The sequence below is a fragment of the Staurois parvus genome, unplaced genomic scaffold (genome assembly GCF_062004578.1).
Source record: "Staurois parvus isolate SC_StPar_1 unplaced genomic scaffold, SC_StPar_1.0 ptg000629l, whole genome shotgun sequence".
Classification (NCBI taxonomy): domain Eukaryota; kingdom Metazoa; phylum Chordata; class Amphibia; order Anura; family Ranidae; genus Staurois; species Staurois parvus.
The window spans coordinates 1,194,456-1,215,989 of record NW_028318425.1 but is presented as its reverse complement, the minus strand read 5'-3'; the positions used below and the strand labels follow the sequence as shown (position 1 = coordinate 1,215,989).

The window sequence follows — 21,534 nt, the reverse complement described above, 5'->3', positions numbered from 1 at the left end:
TAAAGGTATTTTTTATCTAAAAATCAAATTGGCTTTTCTCAGTACCCCAGGAGCATGGCGGAAGAGGCCACAAAGCTGGCCATCACAGCCGGGTACCGCCATATTGATGGGGCATACCTGTACGGCAATGAGGTTGAAGTTGGCCGGGCCATCCATAATAAGATCACAGATGGAACCATAAGGAGAGAAGACTTGTTCTTAACTGGGAAGGTTGGTACTTTTTGGTTGTAGCAGAATTATGCAGTAGTTTCTTTCTGAAGTAAGAAAGAGGGACACCTTTTATTGCAAAAATATTTAGTCTAAAGGTAGGTCTGTCACACATTGTATGAACTGTAAGGAATTAATAAAAAATATAAATATTTGCATACATTTATATTGATACAGTTATCATCACCAAAAAATACACATCACTTAAAGTGTATGTAAACCCTAACAACGAATATCCCTCATTTTCTCCCTGCTGGTCTGTTGAATAAACCATTAAAGCATTTTGTTGTCTCAGTAAAGTTCCGTGTGGTGTAGTCACCAATTTAACTGCATCCATAGGGTTAACCAGAACATATTGCAGCAAAAGGTGTCACACTAATTCTTTTAGGCTCCATGCACACAGGCGTTTTGATAACGCTGGTAAGGTTAGCTGTGTAAAGTCACGTTAAAAGCACAATTATGATCACAATAGAGGATAGTGCCTTTACATGTCATTTCAGCACTGGGTGAAAAAAAATCAGTATATTTCATTGGCCAAATCTTGCTGCTGCTAAATGTCAAAGCTTTTTTTTAGGGCTCTTTCACATGAACGTTCAGATCGGATCTGCCTGCCTGTTTTCCCAATTGGAACCTCCATTCTCCTGTATGGAGCGGCAGGTGTAAATGGACATGTGTCCGATTACACCGGCCGACATCTGATCCAATCCGAATCACCAAAAAGGGACGGATGGTGATCCAATTCCCCTTCCATCCATGGGATTGGGTCAGTTAAAAATGGACAGGCGGTCCGTTTTCATCTGACCACCCATTGAGGAGAGCGAGCAGCTCTGTGTTTGCTATGCAGCAGCAAAGCAGACACAGAGCTGTTGTCTGCTTTCTCAGTGGGGATCAGCGGAGAGATCCCCCCACTGAGCAAGCGGATCCGCTAATTGGGTCCGCCCCATGTGAAAGAACCCTTATTTGGTTCCCCAGAATGAATCACAAGGGGTTATTCACAAGCATTGCTCCTACTTTAAACATAATTTGTGATGATCAGGCCTATTCTGAACTCTCTAGCTTGGTGGAAGTATCTGAAAAAAATGTTTTTTTTGTTGTTTTCAGCTCTGGAGCACTTTCCACAGACCTGATTTGGTTCGGAATGGTCTGCAGAAATCCCTAAGAGCTCTTCAAATAGATTACCTGGATCTCTTCCTCATTCACATGCCTATAGAATTTCAGGTAAGCAGATTTCCAGGGATGGGACAGTGTTAGTTTAAAGCTGATCTCCAGTCTTCCCTTTAATCTTGAACAGTTGTACAGGTTCTTCTGTAATGAAATTGCTTATTCTCATTTCACTGTACACTGCGGGCTTCTCACAATGTGTATTAGAAGCTGCAGCCAGTCACACAAAACCTGCCTCATTTTCTGGCTGAAGGACCTTCAGCATCACCTAGCTCCTTCCTCCCTAGCCTTACTGTTCCTGGCCTGTCACTTTTATTCCTTGCATTTCAGTTCTTTCAAACATGGAGGCTCAGCATCACGCTTGGGCATTACCTAGGGTGGTCTGCATGCAGATACAGCCTGCCTAGGAACACTCACTCCTCATGACTGACATCCTCCCATCAGGACATTTTGGGAATTTGCCTCCTAAGAGCCAAACCTTACATCATAGCTGAGGGCTTTCAAGAGCAGTACCAAGGCAGGGTGCTGTGATGTTTTCAGGAAGCTATGTACATTCAACCCTTCCTGCTAGCCATGATTTGCCTGCATTGCATTGAAAAGCACAGAGACCCAGTAATGACATTACTTACTCCCTGATTCTGAAAACAGATATATAATGAAAATGCAAAGGTGTTATTTAACGTCCCTAGCCGTCTGATTATGTCAATATTTCTGTGCTCAAAGCGGTACATTTTTTGCATGGAAATATGCAGTTTTTTTATTGTAGGGCTGGAATTTTTAGGAATAACTCACTGAAATCTGTCCGAAACAAGAGTCTAGTAAACATCCCAGGTATGATAAAATTTGAAACATGAAATCATAAATATATAATTTATAAATAATCATAAAAAATAATAATATAATAATAAATGTAATTCAATAATATAATCAAACAAAAAACACTGAAATTTGAAATATATCACTGAGCACATCACTGAGCAAAGTTGCAAAATCGTTTTCAGTGTCTGATGACGAATTTCCCCCATGAATCATTATCACTCAATTCTGCAAGTAGTTCTGATTTACTATCGCTGTTCTCTAGCTGGTCTAAAACCGCTTTTGACCTAAAGGGATGCTTTTTGGACGCCATGGACGTTTCTCAGTTTCCAGGCAGAAAGGACGGTAAAAATGCAGGCAGGGCACAGGACAAAGCAGTAGGGACAAAATGTATGTGAAATGGTTTGATACAGTAATGTTTTACTATGTGATTTTAGTGACTTTAGTGAATGTCACTTTTAAAATTGTAAAATTTCCCGCCGGTTCTGTCCCCCGCATGTCCAGGCGCTCGCAGGGTATCGGAACCCGGAAGACGGATGCCGGCATCGGCCGGAGGAGATGGCCGGGGACGTTGCAGGGGGGACATCGCGGGAACGCAGGACAAGGTAAGTGCAAGAGGGAATCCCAGAGCAACGCTGCAGGGTAATCCTGAGTGTAGCTCGGGGTTACCGCTTTTGGTACTGATAGTTAACCCCGAGCTACACTCGGGAACACCGCCAGGGAGGTTAAAGGAGAAGTATTGCCAGTTCATGCAGAACAAACAGCAGACAGAGAGCTAAAGCCCGCTGTTGGCTGACGTCACTCAGCCACTCCAGGCTCAGGAAAAATCCTGACTTTAAAGTCGGGATCCACCCAGATGCCTGGACCAGTAGCTGGCTTAGCCTCTCAATGAGCCGCTGAGAGCCTGAGCCAGCCATTCTCACTCCCTCCACAGCCTGGCACTCCAGTAACTGACAGTCATGGGCTCTCTGCAGGCTGAAGACTGAGAACTGTGTGATCAGCAGTGTTTGACCACTCAGTTCTCAATCTTAGAAGCAGTGAAGGACAGCTGCAGCTGGGATTGGTGCTGCAGTCATCTAGGTTAATATGATTGTTTTTTTTGTTTTTCTTTTAAGCCATACATCTCTTTTAAAAATGTCATTAGCATGTTGATGTGGTGGGGTGGGGGTACAGAAAAGGCAAAATATAAGCAGATCAGACTTCAATATTAAATAATGCCTATCTGTTGATGTTTAAAAGATGACAGGCATCTAGTTTGCTCCCAAAACATACAGTGTTAGAGAATCTTTTTATTTTATTCTTTTGCTCACTGATTTACTATAATGTTTTTTTTCCAAGCCCAGTGATGATTTGATTCCAGTGGATAAAGATGGGAAATACCTCTATGACGACACAGACATCCAAGACACTTGGGAGGTGATAATGATATGCCTAAAGTAAACATGTGGCTCAATTAGAATGTAATAAAATAACAGCACTGTATTTATCATAAGGGCTCATGTACACGGGAACTCTTCTGAAGGATGGAAACTGACTGCTGGAAAACGTAGGTCAAAAAAAGTCTGTTTAGCTGCATTTGCATACCGTGTTTATGCGCGTTTGCGCTTAGAATCGCTTTTTAAGATAACCTCAGGAGACCTTCCCAAATGCCCAGAATGCACTGAAAAATAGTAAAAAATTAACTATTTTAGACATTTTGAATGGAATAGAGAGAGCAGAAGCAGAGAGAGCAGTATGTGTTGAGATGACCCGTCTTTTCTGGTTGTATTCACTATGGATCCCATCATGATCATAATGCGGCACGTTCTACCATTTTGTCCTTCACAAAACTTGGAACTGACTGCGCTGGTGTACCGGGTCCATTTGAATACATGGAAAACGCTTTGTATGCATTTCTGATGATGAAAAAAGGCTCTGGACAGCATTTGGATATGGAACAGTTAAAAACGCTTATAAATGCAGTTACACGCGTTTGCAAGTTTTTGGCGTTTGAAACGCTGATAAAATCTACTCCTGAATGCAAGTTTGGTGTGTTCAAAAAGACAACTGTAAACTAAAGTGCCTGTAAACGACTGTGAAAGACGATGTGTACATGGATACATAGGAAAACATTAGGGAGAGTTCAGGGGCTGCTGAAAATAATGCAGAAAAGCTCCTGAACGTGAGTTTATCAGCTGCAGTGCACATGAGCCCTAAGGCACCTGTGAGCCGTGCCTAGAGTAAATGGGACAGCATCAAGCCTCAAAATATATAAACAGCTGTAAACGTTTCTTAATTATTTTTCTGCCTTCTGTCTATATCTGGAAATTTGTAGTTAAAATAGGAAGAGAATATGGGGGTAAGGGCTGCTGGGGATCACCGTACAAGCAGGTATTTTAATTTCCTACAAATCATTTTCAGGCTATGGAGCGTTGTATAGATGCAGGTCTGGTCAAATCTATTGGAGTGTCCAACTTCAATCGCCAGCAGCTGGAACAGATTTTGAATAAATCAGGATTGAAATATAAGCCCGTCTGCAATCAGGTAATGCAATTTTCAAAGCTGTATTAAGATTATTATTAAAGTGGATGTAAATCAGGTAATGCATTCTCAAGGTATTTTTAACATCAGAATTAATGTGGGTGTAGAACCCAAACTGGAGCTGTTTAGATTGATTAAACACTGTGTATCATGAGCAATCATCATTTCTTTTACATAAAATACTGGAGATCAATGCTGCTGATCTCCTGTGGCCCTTTTCAATCACTTCCTTTCTACATGCACTTGCTCAAGCATCAGCTGCACATCATTGTTCTGGACTACAGATGAGCCAGGGCATCCTCTGAACTCATCTCTACACAAAATCTGAATCTGCACTCTTTTTTTAGGCTCTGGTCACGTCAATGCATTTTAGTGCTTTTTTCAGAAATGCACTACAGTCCATTTAATATGGTTCCCTATGGGACATGTCCACATCTATGCTTTTTTGAGCTGCTGCGTTTTTGGAACTTTTTTAAAAGCAAAAATCAGCATTTTTTCTACAATAGTGTTCAATAGAAAAGCTGCTGAAATGCATTTTTGCTGCCTTTTGCATTTTTATTCTGCCCGACAACAAAATAAATCCACTTTAACAAAAAAAAAGCTGAACAAAACACAAAATACGGTCAAAAAGCGTCAAAAACGCGTGTAGAAAAACGCAAAACAAACTGCTAAAAAGCACTGGAGAAAGCATCAAATGCAAAATGCATATATGTGAACCAAGTCTTACTCCAATGAGCTGCCTGCCCTGCCCTACTATAAACAAAGAGGTGAACTGTAGGGTGGGAATGACCCGGCTTTCAGCTCAATGGAGTAAAAAAGAGCGTGAATTTGGAGTTCGGATAGAGATAAGTTAAGAGGATGCCCAAGCTCATCTCTATTCTGGATTGATTCCCTGATGCTGATAATGGTTGTCCATTCCTGCACAATGTATATTGGCACAGCTGCATATAGTCTTCACCATGTGTGCATGTGCAAGGGTGATAGTGCAGGAGCACAACTCTGAATCAGTTGTCACCCTATAACAGGAAATGTAGGAATCATCGTAGCAGTATCACTAGTGATTATTTTTTTTTAAAAACTGCAAATTAAAAAAAGAAAAACATTTTAAAATTACAACATGTTAAAGTTTATATGAGATTTGTGTGACTGAGTTTACATCTATTTCTTTATTTACTGATTTTCATGGGAACTCTGATAGTGAGATCTTTCTGCCACCATTCTGTTCACATGTGTTCTCGTTGGCCTCCAGATAAACAGTATATAGGGACTTCTGTGCACAAAATTTTAGAAAGTTATATATCAGTATATCATTTACATTTTCATATTATACATTTTTTATTTTCTCTTAAATGGTTCTAATACTGATATACCTTAATAGATGCTGGAGAGTTAAACCATCTGAGAGTCTCTCCTATTCCTCAGGGACTCTATAAGGGACTCTATAAGGCTAGGTCCACATCTCCGCGTTCCTGCAGGCCGCGTTTTGCATGGGCACCAGAGCTATTTGAATGGACTCCCATGCCCCGGGACACGCAGGGAAGAAGTCCCTGCACTTCTTCGGGAAAACGCAGTCTGCAGGGGAACCTCGGTTCCCAGTACGGTTGCAATTTCCAGTGTGGGAGGCGTGCCATTAGAATTAATGGCACCAGCCCGCAGGTCTGCATTCCTCTCTGCGGGTGGTGCAGCAGCATGGATTTTTGTGTGGATCCGCACAGATGTGAGCCAGGGGTCAATGAAATCCCAGCATTGTGTTCTGGAGTCTGTATGTCTGCTGTGCTGATTATGGGGCTCTCTCACCATCCCTGTGCTGTGTTCCTAGGTCTGCACATCTGCTGTGCCCATTAATAATGGTTCTCGCCATCCCTGCAGTTGGACAGGAACACCCAAGACTAGACATGTGCTGTTCGTTTCATTCCAAATCGCATTTCGGACCAATTTTTTCATTATTCAGAGATTCAGATGTATCCGAATAATGAATTACAAAAATAACGAATTTGAATGAATCCGTGAATGAATAACAAAACGAAATTCGGCCGAAATTTGATTAGAAAACAAATTCAAATTGGAAAACAAAATCGAAAACAAATACGAAAACAAAATCGAACAAACATTCAAAAACAAATTTAAAGCGGAGCCCCACCCAAAAGGGGACTGGTCCTCTGCTCTCCGTTATTTTTCTAATTCGGTTGAAATCTTTTTGATTTCAACTGACCTTTTTTCGAATTTTGTTGAATCAATTTTGAATTTGGTTGAACCAATTTCGAAACACGATCGCCTTTTCGAATTTGGTTGAAATGTTTTTGAATTTAATTTGAATACGAATTACCGAAACGAATCTCAAAAATTAACTGAACAAATTTACAGAATTCAACTACACAAAATTTGTTAGATTTTGAAACTAAACAAATTTTTTTGTTTTGCACATGTCTACCTAAGATTCCCAGGACAAACACAGGTCAGGGAGATCTCACTCTAGCAGTATAAAAAAACCTGTAAAGAGCCAGGAACTTACTCATCCATCCACCTATATTCGAAAACAAAATCAAAAACAAATACGAAAACAAAATCTAACAAACATTCAAAAACAAATTTAAAGCGGAGCTCCACCCAAAAGGGGACTGGTCCTCCGCTCTCCTTTATTTTTCTAATTCGGTTGAAATCTTTTCGATTTTGACTGACCTTTTTCCGAATTTTGTTGAATCAATTTCGAATTTGGTTGAACCAACTTCGAAACACGATCGCCTTTTCGAATTTGGTCGAATTGTTTTTGAATTGAATTCGAATACAAATTACCGAAACGAATCTCGAAAATTAATTGAACAAATTTACAGAATCCAACTACACAAAATTTGTTAGATTTTGAAACTAACCAAATATTTTTGTTTTGCACATGTCTACCTAAGATTCCCAGGACAAACACAGGTCAGGGAGATCTCACTCTAGCAGTATAAAAAAACCTGTAAAAAGCCAGGAACTGACTCATCCATCCACCTACAACAGAAATGTGTAGGTGTTGGGGAGAGCAGCTTTTCCCAAACTTATATTTCATTTGAGGGGATCAGAGCAGCACAGGGTTATAATTATATTCTATATCACTTGTGGGTGGATTGATCCTATTAACACCATCTAAGTTAAGCTGCTAGAATATTAAAAAATGTTACAAATGATATGACTTAATGGTAGTCTTTGCAACTACAGATATGTGAACCAGCAAGCCCAGGCTTGGTATCCCTGATTATATATAAAATTGTATTTAAGCTGGCCACGGTTCATCCGGATCTTCCGCTGTACACCTCCAGGTGGGCTGGGGCCCTTGCCATTCAGATATCGGATGAGGACTGGTTGAAATCCTTTACCCTTACCTACTGTTTGTCTCTGACCAGTAGGGCTCAGGAAACCAATTTCAAATTGCTCACTTGGTGGTACTGATGCCCCACCTTCCTTCATAGGATTTACCCCTCCACCTCTGATCTCTGTTGGCGCTGTCGGGCTGCCCCTGGCTCCCTTTTTCATGTCTGGTACTAATGTCCCCCTATTTATGCGTTTTGGGATTGTATTTTGCGAGTCTACTTGGAGGTTACAGACCAGACGGTCTCCAATACGCCCCAAATTGTTCTGCTTTCTATCTTGCCTGGCTCCTTCAAATCTATCAAACGGGCCTTCTTCGCCATTGCTTGACAGCTGCCAGGCTGGCTATACCTCGCCATTGGAGAACTAGCTGTATTCCGACTCTTTTGGAGTGGGTTGAGGAGATGGATCACATTAGACATATGGGGGTTTATTTACTAAAGCTGGAGAGTCCAAAATCAGACTCCCTTCTGCATAGAAACCAATCAGCTTCTAACCTCAGCTTGTTCAATGAAGCTTTGGCACTGAAACCTGGAAGCTGATTGGTTTCTATGCAGAAGGGAGTCTGATTTTGGACTCTCCAGCTTTAGTAAATAAACCCTATGGAGTCGCTATTGGCTCAGGAATTGGGCACTGTGGAACGCTGTCGTCGGACTTGGCACTCCTGGCATATGTATAGGGAGTCCTCCGTACTCCGCACCCTCATGACTACTTGAGCAGGAATTGTCCTTTTTCTCTCTTTCTGGTTCATGTTGGTTTGTTGTCTCACTGGGTGCTTTTTCTCAGGCGGATCTATTTATCTTTTTTTTCCTTTTCTTCCTTCTTTCCTTTTTCCCCCTTTTTTTTCCCTTCTCCGCTATTCTTCTCTCCCCTTCTCTCTCCCCCCCCTCTTTTTTTTTCCTTTTTCCCCCTCCTATTTTTGTTTTTCTGGGCGATTGTTTTCTGGAAGGGGAGGTGTGTGGATTGCTGTGGTGGGTTCCATGGCTCCTTTCCTTTTTTTCAGGCTGATCTCAATTGTTCTGTATGGTGCATTGTCCCTTAGGGTTTGTGCTTTTTTATTGTGGTTCTTTTAGTCTTTATAATCTGTGCCCTTCGGGGGCTTGATATTGTTTGTACAACAAAACTATTTGCACTTTACTCTTGGGTCTGTGTAACGGAACCGACCCAGTCTGCGTTTGGTACTTCCGTTATAATACCGCTACCCTGTCCGTACACCGACCACAGACCCCACAGCCGACTAACCAAGACTAGATGACACCAGTCTGTCTGAACATGGAACTCTTTATTTGAAACTCGAACTGGCTTTTTATACACTCAGGGGACAAATCCCCCCTCCCTGCATAATGACACAGGGTGGGGCAATCTACACTTAGCAACAAGAGACACACAGGTATTCAAACTTCACACCAACAGACAGTCCCTACAGGAGGAAGGGCTTTGGGAGACAACCCCCCACTAAGCTAATACACATAAACACATACATTCAATAATAGTTTGCTCCCTAGCAAGACAAACAATAGAACAATGGGATGCAACCACATGGCATTAAACAATCAACAAACCCCAAACCCAATATTAGGACAGATCACCCTGTACCCCTAACAGGCACAGGGTTACTTACACATAATAGGGATATGGGGAGCTGAGACAGGGGTCTTCCACCTCTCCAAAGTGAGCTGTGTTCCATGGGCCCCCCACCCAAAGTAACCCGTCACAGTCTGTAATTGGAGATACTGAGTGCAGTCTGTTATTGTTTATTATTGCCTCATGTGTTATTGTCTACCCTTCTTCTCCCCCCTCTTCCCACACCCACCCTTAGTCCCTTTTTGTTCTATTCCCTACCATTGTATTGTTTATGTGCCAGTTTGACTTTTTTCTACAGTTTCTGAAAAGCTTTAATAAACTGAGATTGATCATAAAATTCTATTTAATGTGTTTCTTGTCTGTACAGGTAGAATGCCATGTGTACCTGAAGCAAGAGAAACTGCTGAAGTTCTGCAAGGACAAGAGCATTGTGCTAGTTGCCTACAGTGTCTTGGGCTCCAGCCGGGACCAGGCATTGGGGTAAATAGAAAAGTTTCTATAGGAAGTTGAAAAACTATTTTGATCTCAACTGTATTTACATGCACAGTCTGAATAGAAAGAGCTTGCTTCTTTAAGCTGAAATCCAACACAAGAGGCATGTTTATTCTTACTTGAATATTGGTGTGCTTTGTGAATTTCTTCCAAATCTGTGGGGTAATCCAGTTTAAAACTTTGCCCCTGTGCAGGAGCTTCCTGTAATAAAGACCGGTCACTGCCACTCCTTCTCCTTGTGCAGGCAGGGTGACTGGTCTTGTCACTGCCCCTTCCTGCAAGTAGCCTATAGTGGGTGGGGTCTGCTGGGTCCCTCCCACAGCTCTGCTCTCTTCACAGGCTATGTACAGCACTATGATGATGTCATCACTGCTACTTTTACAAGATAATATCTGGCTTTGTAAAGGAATTTGGTGAGCACAAACTGTAATCATGTCCTCAGTGGCTATTAAGTATTATATTTAATTAAAGGCTTGTGAGCCCAGAGTTCTGCTTAAAGCCCAGGCTGCTCTTGCTGCCTCTGAAATCTTGTGAGACTTCAAACAACTAGCATACTGACAGATCATATGACCATTTTTTGCTTCATTATTATTTATTATTAGTTGTCTTGTCAGTTTGGCATTTTCGCCATGCCGCAGTAATGAAATGGGTGAAGCCATGGTTTCTAGAGCACAGCATAACACAGGGCATGCCATACTCATCTTCCAATTATTCTGTAAAGTCTGTTAAAATAAAAACAAAACACTCTGGGCTTCCTTCCCTTTATCTCCATGAAGAAGTAGTTGAAGTTGTTCCTGCATGTCCGATACAGCTGTCTGTCAGACCAATTGGAGAATTACAATGATATGTGTTGCAATGGTGTAACATTCTAATTCTATCCCTGCCTGATGTTTTTGGTGGCGAGGTTGTTTAGATATTTGGAATGAGCTTTGTCTGTTTGCTTTTCTGTAGGATTGGTGTAGATTGCCCTGTACTCCTTGAGGACCCAGTCCTGAATGGCATAGCAAAGAAGCTTGGCCGGACTCCGGCTCAGGTGGCGCTTCGATATCTGCTGCAGAGAGGGATTGTCGTTCTTGCAAAAAGTTTCACTGAACATAGAATCAAAGAGAACCTGCAGGTACAAACTGTGCCAAACCTTTTTATAAGTTTTGGATAATATAGGGAATGGTTAGAGCTGAAGTTTAAAGTGATATTAATGGTTTATTTTTTTTCAAATAACAAACATGTTATACTTACCTGCTCTGTGCAATGGTTTTGCACAGTGCAGCCCCAAACCTCTTCTTCTTGGGTCACCCACTGACTCTCCTCGCTCCTCCCCTTTGACCAGTGCCCCTAATAGCAAGCCACTTGCTATGGGGGCACTGGTGTGCACTCATTCCTGAGCCCCGCTCTATGTGTTTATAAGACATAGAGCTGCAGCTCGGCCCCACCCCCCGCTCTCTCCTCATTGGCTCACTAACTGTGATTGACAGCAGTTGGAGCCAATGGCTCCAGCTGCTGTATCTCAGCCAATGAGGAGAGAGAGAAACACAGGACAGCTGAGGCTCCCATGCACATCACTGGATGGAAGGGGGCTCAGGTGAGTTTTAGGGGAGCTTTGGGGGGAACAGCACACAGAAGGTTTTTTACTTTCATGCATAGTTTACTATGCTTCAGTTACGAATGAACACAGTGAGCGATTGGTACCGTTCACTGACTCTGTCCATTCAAAAAAGGAAGGGTCCCTTCTCTGTCCAGAAAGCATTCCCCGCAGAGGGAACATAGCAAGACATAGCAAGAAGTAAAAGAAGATCTCTTTGTTTCCCCATTTGAAGATTTCTCCTTATCTATTCCTGTGAAAAAGCAAACGTTTTGGATTTTATATCACTTTCTGTACCACAGACCAGGGGCGGACCGACCATTTGGAAACTCGGGCACTGTCTGAGGGCCCGGGGTCAGTAGGGGGCCTCATGAGATGCCCCTGGTACCTTTTTCATAGGCTTTTTTGAGTTTGGGCAAGGACACAGGGGCCTCTTGATCCCCTATTGCCCAGTGGCCCCATGAGTTGTCAGTCTGCCCCTGGGCTGGATGGTGCACCCAGCCGTATAAACATTAACCACTTGCCCTCCAGAGGATTTACCCCCCATGAGTTGTCAGTCCGTCCTTGCCACAGACAATGCTCTCCAAGCCAGTGGGGGTCCTTTCCAGTGAGGACACAGATACCAAAGAAAAAACTGACAGATTCTAACCCTTCTACAGTCTTAAGTTTAGGCTTTACATACACTTTAACCGCTTCCGCGCTGCCCTATAGCAAAAATATTGTGCAACATCATGCACAGTATATATACGGGACTCTGCAGTTCTGAGTAGCGAGCGCACGCCCTACTCACTCTGCCATTCGCGACCTCGGCTGTCAATCACCAGGTCCCGGCCAGTGATTTCCCGCCTGCACCCGGCAATCACCAAGTATCACCGACAGGGGAGAGACCTGTGTATAAACAACACAGATCTCTCTCCCCTGCCACCTCCTGCACACTGATTTGTATGGCTCTGCAGAGCCATGCAAAGCAGTGTGCTTACAGTGAAACACACAGTCCACACAGTTAACCCATTGATCTCCCCACATGTTAATCCCTTCCTGCCCAGTGCCATTAGTACAGTGTCAGTGCTTTTTATTTGCACTGATCACTGTATTGGTGTCACTGGGGATGTCAGTGACACCAAGTCAGTTTCTCCCAGTGTCAGAATGCCCACCGCAGTCCCACAGTCCCATTACTAGTAAAACTATTTTTTTTAAATTCCAGTATATAAAATTTGTAAATGCTATAACTTTCAGGTAAACCAATTAATTTACACATATTGGGATTTTTTTTTTAGCAAAGACATATAGCAGAATACATTTTGGTCTAAATTTATGATGAAATTGTTTTTTTTTAAATATTTTTATTGGATATGTTCAATAGCAAAAAGTCAAAAATATTGTTTTTTTTTTCAAAATTGTTGGTATTTTTTTGTTTATAGCGCAAAAATAAAAAATGCACAGGTGATCAAATACCACCGAAAAAAGGACGTAAATTTCATGTGGGTGCAGTGTTGCATGACCGCGCAATTGTCAGTAAAAGTAACGCAGCGCCGTATCGCAAAAAATGGCCTGGGCAGGAATGGGGGTAAATCCTCTGGAGGGCAAGTGGTTAAGGAACCAAATCTAAGACTCAAATTTTATTATTTAAAAGGGACCTGCGAGGTTTGCAGATGCCTGCCCTATGTAAGTGTCTCTTCCAGCATTGGAATCTGCCATTACATGGCTCCTAGAAGCGCTGCCGTTTTTTTGGTCAGTCTCGTCACTGTGCATAATGCTGCAGAACTGTGCTCTTCTCCAGGACTGCCAATGCTTCAAGCTGCTGGGTAGTGATTGTCTGCAGCACTGAGCAGGAGCTGTGAAAGGAAACAGTTTTCAGAGGTGACCTTTAAAGTTCACCTATCATGAAAGAAATTGATAGGCTGTCACTGGCTTTGTAACCAGTTGTTATTATTATTATACAGTATTTATAAAGCGCCAATAGTTCGCTCAGCGCTGTACATTACAGAGGGGGACAGAACATGTGACAGAACAATAACAATACAATGCAAAACATGAGGGGATCGAGGGCCCTGCTCTTTCGAGCTTACAATCTAGGTTATGCATGCTACTTAAGCGCCCCCCCCCAAAAAAAAAAAATTAAACAAAGTATACAGATTATGTGTAGTACTCCCTGTCCTGCTCCTCTGCTGCTCCTTCATTTGTCAAAATGACAGCTGTGTAAGCACAATGGCTGAAGGAGCTGCTGCTGCTGTTGAAATAGAAGACCATCTGACACATTGTTTATAAACATTACTCATGTTACATTACTCAAAACATTTTTACTTTTGTATCTACTCTTTCTTATTCATTTGCAGACCTAAGACCCTGCTCGCACTGGGTGCGACTTGGGATGCGATTTGCATGCCATATGACTTGCAAATCGCATGCCAAGTTGCACCCTATTGTCCGCAATTACAGCGGTCGTATCGGTGTGGTTCGAACTTGGTCGGAGCCACGCCGATCTCTACTTTTGGTGTGATTTGCATAGACATCTGTGTCAGATGTCTTGCAAATCACACCTGAAATCGGTATGTTCCCCAACCAGGGGCGGACTGACAACTCATGGTGCCTCTGGGCAACAGGGGATCATGGGGCCCCTGTGTCCTTGCCCAAACTCAAAAAAGTCTATGAAAAAGGTACCAAGGGCATCTCATGGGGCCCCCTACTGACCCCAGGCCCTTGGGCAGTGCCCGAGTTTCCAAATGATCAGTCCGCCCCTGCCCCCAACTTTGAAATTGTGCGACTTCACTGTAAGTCCCACGACTTCAAAGTCGGGCTTGATGTGACTGGGGGGTAAGGCTCGGTTCACACTTCCACAACTTGGGTTCTGACTTGTGAGACATGCCACTATGATGACATGGGAAATCCCATGTTAGTCAAGGAGAGCGGTCCTAATTAGCACTACTGAAGTCGCTCCGACTTTAGAAAGGTTCCTGTACTACTTCAAGGCGACTTCTACCTGACTTGTGCCCATAGACTTTAATGGAAGTCACCTCCAAGTCCGATCCTCATCTATATTGATGTGATTTGGATCCGACATTACAGGAAGATTACCCAGGCATTCCCTGAAAGTTGCTTCAATGTCGCTTCAAAGTAGTACTCAAGTTGCCTGGCAAAGTCGCACTGTAAGTCGGCGCAACTTTCAGAAAAAATTAGAAAAAAGTGAACAGTATGTTGGGTTTTTTTTTTGTTTTGTCTTTGGATTGGAAAATATAAAATAATAAGACAATATGGTGGATTAGGCTGTATACTTTGCAAGTACATTTGGTTTTCGTTAGTAAATGTTGTGAAGCTTCACTTTGTAAAGTATATCCAATCATGTGGAAAGAAAATGTGAAAAAGCATTTTTGCTTGCACATGATTGGATGGTGGAAATCAGCAGGGCTTTACCCCGCTCTATATTCCTTTAGTAAATTCACCCCAATATCACCAAAAGTAAGCATTGTTTGCCCCTAGAAAACAATACTGTATGCTGTATGTATTACTTTGTTATCTAATGCAATTGCAAAATTTTTGCTGAATTAACAGTGCTGCTAGTGTTAGTAAATAGATAGGAAAGTATATTTTATTTACTTGTTTTAAACTTTTTTTTTTACATTTCCTTAGTTACTTCCTGGTTTCCATGCCTAGGCAAATTATGTCATACATCCTAGGAGTCTTCAGGAGGGGAGGATGGGTTTTCTAGCTGTGGCCATCTTGAGTAAGGGCAGATGATTTATGTAGCATTTACGTCCAGGAATCCATCTGCCCTTAGCTCAGGCATGTAGGCAGGAGGGTGTGCTCAGGTGAGAAAGCCCTTCCTCCATATGAAAAAAAAATGTCCATGAAGACTCTTGGGATGCATGACATCGTTTTGGCCTAGGCCAGAAACCAGGAAACAACTGAAGACAAATAAAATAAAGTTACAACATGAAAATATAATATGTCTTCCTATTTATATACCAATACTAGCAGCATAAAGTTTAAAATAGTTAATGTTGATCGAGAGAGCTTAGTTCCGCTTTAAGGGAAATCTCTCCAATGAGACACAGATGGCAAAAAAAAACCTCCAACAAACTGACAGGAGACGCAATAGAGTCAAATCTACAAATCTCTACATTCAATACAGTAACAAAAATGAGGACAAGATAGGATGTGAAAATGATTTTCAATGAAACATTAAAATAATATTAAAAATATTCACTCGCTGAAAAACAAAACAGCTTCCGATATATTGCAACTTACAAGTCCTTAGATATGATGGCTGCAATAGTTTTATCTTTTCATTTTTCACCTGGTGATCATTGCACTGTATCTATAGCGAAGAAGTGTTGTCACCCTAAGGCAGGACTATAGAACACACACACACATCAGCTCTGTAACAGACCCGGGAGGGGATAAATAGCCGAAGTTCATTGTCAGGGTTTACATACTTTCAAGAACAAACTTTGTGTTCACAAGAACTGGTTGAACCACCCTTATTCAGTAGAAAGAGCAACATAAACGACCACACATGTATAACAATTTCTTTCATCTGCAGGTATTTGACTTTGAACTGGGGGAGGAGGAAATGAATTCCCTTAAAGCCCTGAATAAAAATGTGCGTTATGATAAAATGTCTATGTGAGTATAACTCCACTGATATCACTGTCATTTTTTATTTGGTGAGAACCAGTCAACCTTTATATTTTAGAGGTTCATAAGGCCTACTCTGGATTTGACGGCCAAATATGATGTTGGGGAGAGGGTTCATCTGTTTAGGCTGCATTCACACTTGAGTGTTTTATAGCTTGAAGCTCCATAAAAGCTCAGAATGAAAAAATCAATTGTTCTTTATGGTGCCTGTTCACACCTGATAACATGAACAGGCACCATAGGGAACAACTGAGTTTTTAAGTTTGAGCGTTTTTGGAGTTTGGAGATTCAAGCTACAAAATGCTCAAGTGCGAATGCAGCCTTAGAGCTACCATAGGTGCTGATAATGAAAGCCTCTATTTGGCCAAAGCACACAAAGAGTTTTTCAACTGGAACCTTTCACTTCTGTCTGCTTACTGAGTTGTATGACACATAGAGAGGTCCTACATCGTCTAAGATGTCTTCCTACATCATGTTCTTAGGGAAAGGCATTTGGACAACTCCTGGCCTTAGTTGTTAGTTCTTCTGCATAGCAACATCGGGGCTCCTCTGTTTGAATCCCAGGCAGCATGCTATCTGCATGGAGTTTGCAGGTTCCCCTTGTGCTTGTGGGGGTTTCCTCTGGCTACTATGGTTTTCTCCAACAGTATAAAGACATGCTGATAGGTTAATTGGCTCCTGTCTAAATTGGCCCAAGTAGGTGTGTGTGTATACATGTGATAGGGAACTTGAATGCGCAGAGACAGGTGCCAATGTACAGTATGTAAAGCACTTCTTAAATGGTTGGTGCTGGATAAATGCTTGCTCTAAAATAAGTCTTTCTGCAGTCACCCTTAGGGCTCTTGTACCTGGACTTTTCTTTGCATCTGAGATGCTTGTTGTGAATGTCTAAGCAGATCAGTGCATCAACTTCTATAGCAAGAATAACCATAGGTGGATTGAAATTAGGCTGGTCCCTGCTGAATTAGCTGAATTTCCATCCATCTATGGCCAGCTTTAGGCTGGCTATAGTCCTAAGAGGACACTCAGTCATGCAGGCATAATCCAGTCACCTCCAGCATGAAAAAGCATGGGGAAACAACTACATGCTTGGTAGGTGTAACACTGTCATTGTGGGTGAAGCAAGACGCGAGAACTGGTGTCAGATTATTAGTGGGAGGAGTCATACTAATTAGGGAAGGTCTTCTATTCTGTCTAGTTGATTTTCCTTCCTAAGCATCATGATTGGTTTCCCATAGTAATGAGATCATTGCTGAACCATCCAAAACTCCCATATTTAGTAATAGTCATGCTTTGTCTATGGGTAGAATTGTAATTAGTAATTTAGCAATCCCAATCTTAGACATGAGTAATTTGGTGGCTTGTAATCTTAGACATAATGAGCCCAGTACTTCAAGGCAGATGTGCTACCACTAAGTCAATGTGTTAATGCAGGTTTTCAAAACCTAGCCAGGGGGAGCTAGCTAGTTGTTTTAGTTAGAGGCTGGATAGCAGCCTGGTATGAGTCAGCCTGGGATGAGTCAGCCAGGCAACTTTAGTTTAGGGCTGAGGGCTCTGTAGGTCAGTTCCCTGATACCTCCCCCAGGTCTATAAGCTTGAGAAGTTTCTAGAAGGCAGTGGGTGGGGTGAGGAGGGGCTGATCTGCATACTCAGGGGACTCTGACCAATCCCCAATCTGGAGGCTTGGAATGGGCTTTAGGAATGGAAGAGCCTGACCAGAAAGTGGTCAGTGACCGGTGGAAGATGATGTGAGAAGGCTGGAGTGTGGAGCCTGGGAGGGGGCCCAGGCCATCTGCAGACAGGATTTGGGAAAAAGGATCTCCCAGCCTCAACCATCCGCTGAAAGAGGACCTGGGAAGCAGGGAAAGAGCCAACCTACCATAAGGCCTGAAGGCAGCCACCAACCCACATGCTGACCGGAAAGGACTGAGCGAGTTTTCCTAAACCCCCTGGGCCAGATAAAGGGAGAGGGCAGTCAGGTGGCAAACCCAACTAGCTCGTCGTCTAGGGCTGCTCTACTACAGTGGCAGTTTCTGGGTCCCCTTCCTCTGGGATTCCCTCAGACAGCTGGGTGAACAGGAGGACTCATCTGGGATCTGAGGAGGTACACCAGAAGGGCTAGAGAGCTCTTCAAGGAAAGACTATTTGTCTATGGACTTGTACAGAGTTGCTAAAGAAATATGTCCTTACGTTCACAAATCCTTGGCCATCCCATATACTCCTCAACCCCATCCAAGTTCAATACCGCTTAATAAAATCACAAAAAAAACAAGCTCAAGGACTGTTCACTGTCTTCAGTGTGCAAGAGTTGAAGAAAAGGTGTGTTGCCTGGCTGTGTAGGACTATAGGGGAACCCAAAACTCAACGACTTCTAAGGTGCTAGTGCTACATGTGTTTGATATATAGTCAGTTCATAGACCTAAGGTTATATAAAGTTTTTTAACCCCTTGACACTGACGTAACACAAATATGCAGCCTTACAGAACTGGGCTTTTTTCCATGGGGCCACATATCTGCATACCTGTCTTTGTGCCACACAGCGCACTCCCAGCACAAAGACTGGGGTGTCACTGAGAGCCCCGGGTCCCGTTCAAATGATCGGGACTTGGGACTCCCGATTCTGGGTCATATGATCTCTGTTATAGCCTCTTATTGGCTATCACAGTGATCAGTTACTGTGAAGCCCGCCTCCCCTCCTTGTTTTTTTTTCTCTCTGAATGGAGGAAACAGATACATTGTATCTCTCACTCCTTGCAGAGAGTGAGAAAAAAAACAACTGTAAAAAAAAAAAGAAAAAAAAAAGAAAAAAAAATAGATATAAAAAACAAAGAAACACCTAGATCAAGGTTTGATCTAGTTCAGTGCCAGGGTTAGTGTTTGTGTCAAGGTCAGCGTCATGTCAGTTAGTAAAAGAAAATGTGCACTATTATTTCTGGGCTGTACTACGAGTACAAACAACAAATAACATACACATATATGGTATCGCTGCTGGAAAATTTATTTTGGGTTGTTCTTTGGTGGTAGGTTATGGTAGTAACAAGAAAAACATAGCTAAATTTAAAAAAAAAACATTTTTTTTTACTATTTGGGCCAGTTTCCCTTGGATAATAAAAAAGAAAAAACAAGGGATATACATTATTGTTTACCACCAAATGAAAGCCCAATCTGTCCTGAAAAAAACAAGGTATAATTCACCTGGATGCACAAAGTAGTTGTGATGATATGTACGGTTTTACTAACACATGTCAAAGTTGTAAAAGTTTACTTAGGCTTTAAGATTTGTTTTACCCTTAGGGGTTAAAGGAAACCTGTACTTTAGGCTGCCATGTCTAACCTTTTCCTGAAAATGCTAGCTGCTTGGCTGACATGTCAGTCCTCTGACTTTAATACTTTTTATATCATTGACTTGAAATTTGAACTGTAGGCATTCTGATTTGCTTGTCCTGGATGAATGACTCAAAATTTCTAATGCCCAAGATAGCCAGGCAAATAGTGTTTCCAAGAGGAAGTAAGCAATGATAGCCAGGCAATTAGTGTTTCCAAGAGGAAGTAAGCAATGATAGCCAGGCAATTAGTGTTTCCAAGAGGAAGTAAGCAATGACAGCCAACAAAATTGAAAGTATAGGTGTTTTTTTTTAATTGTATCTAAACATAAATACAAAACTGGAAAATATTACAGCCTACAAGTCCTTAGATGTGTTTTCTTTTTTCAAGGCCTTTTTCCCTTTTATTTTCATCTTGTGATCTTGACAGTAACACCTCTCCTTCCAAAGTGACAACTCTCACTCATACTTTTTATATGGATGATCAGCATTGTCACCCTAGGACAGGACTGCAGATCACCTTCCCCTCTAAAACAAAGGGGTGGGTGGGGGAGGTTTGTTTTACACAAGGAGAACTGAAGAAAATGTAACTGATAATAGTAAGCAGTGGCAGAGAAGTTATCGGTCATACGATTCCCGGTAGGTGTTTTTTGCCCTTAGCAAACAGATATATCAAAAAGCATTCATGGCATATTTAAAAGACCAAAAAAAATCCCAGTTAGGGTTTTACATACTGTACATTATATACTTATTAAATAAATATATGAAAACAAGAATAGAAGAAAAAACTTGCTAATAGTATAATTTTGTTTTGTTCTTTTAGGTGGGAGGACCATCGAAAATACCCTTTTCATGATGATTATTAAAATAAATCCTGGATGGACTGCTAATCAGACTGTATGCTTTGATGTAACCATATAGAGAATGAACCAGTATTTGTAGCCTTTTCCTGTTTTCTATGACCAGTTTTAGAAATTAAGAATAACTAGCACCAAACCTTAGTAAAGCTAATGGTAGTGATCTGACAGAAACATTTGTAAATTAGTACATTGGATAGTTATTTGCATGGAAACATTTCTCTGTCATAATGTTTCTCAACCTTTTTCAGTCAAGGCACCCTTTAGAATAGTGCACAATCTTGGGGCACACCAGTCTGAGGGCTCATTCACATTAAGAGGTGCGTCGGAGCATGCAGATTTTTTGCGTCACGTTTTTAGTGGACTGTTATTTGTATGTGAAACAAAGAGAAAAGGTGCTGGCATGATTTTTAAAATTGTACCGCACCAAAATGCATTGCACTGCAGCACTATGAGTTTTAGTGGGTGCTAACACACGAGCATTTTTTAGATGTGTGTGGTGCAAGAAAATGCGTGAATTTGCATGCATTTCTACACTGTGCCCAGTGTGAACAAGCGTTAAGATGTAGTTTGTGAGGCTGAATTCAGTGGTCTGTAAATCGTCTCCCCCTCAAATCCCCCCTGCTAGCACAAACCCCCACTCTGCAAAAACCCCCTATCACAAATTCCCATCCTCCAAATACTTCCTCCTAGCACACATTCCCCCCCCCCCAAATCCCTGCTTCTAGCAACCCCCCCCCCCCAAATCTCTGCTTCTACCACAACCCCCCCTCCAAAATTCCCCCTCCTATCACCCCCATCTCCCCAAATCCTTGCTCATTGCACAATCCCCCCCCCCCCCTCCACATCCCTGCTTCTAGCACAAATCCCTCCCTTTGCAAAATTCTCCCTCCTAACACCCCCTCAAAATCCCCCCTCAAAAAACACAAGTTGTAAAGTGCTTATAAAACGCTTGTAATACACTTCTAAAAATGATCAAAAACTGTCAAATAAAAACAGCAGTAAATCTCTA

The 21,534-nt window shown here is 42.0% G+C and overlaps 1 protein-coding gene across 1 annotated transcript; it reads left to right on the top strand.

The window, feature by feature from the left end:
* Positions 1-48: 48 nt before the first annotated feature.
* On the top strand, positions 49-21,534 carry LOC149449349 (estradiol 17 beta-dehydrogenase 5-like). The gene is made up of 8 exons (XM_089693380.1): positions 49-210; positions 1,309-1,425; positions 3,523-3,600; positions 4,585-4,707; positions 10,004-10,116; positions 11,080-11,245; positions 16,248-16,330; positions 20,489-21,534. The coding sequence occupies exons 1-8, from the start codon at positions 55-57 to the stop codon at positions 20,529-20,531; spliced, it is 879 nt and encodes a 292-aa protein (XP_089549506.1). The 5' UTR covers positions 49-54; the 3' UTR covers positions 20,532-21,534.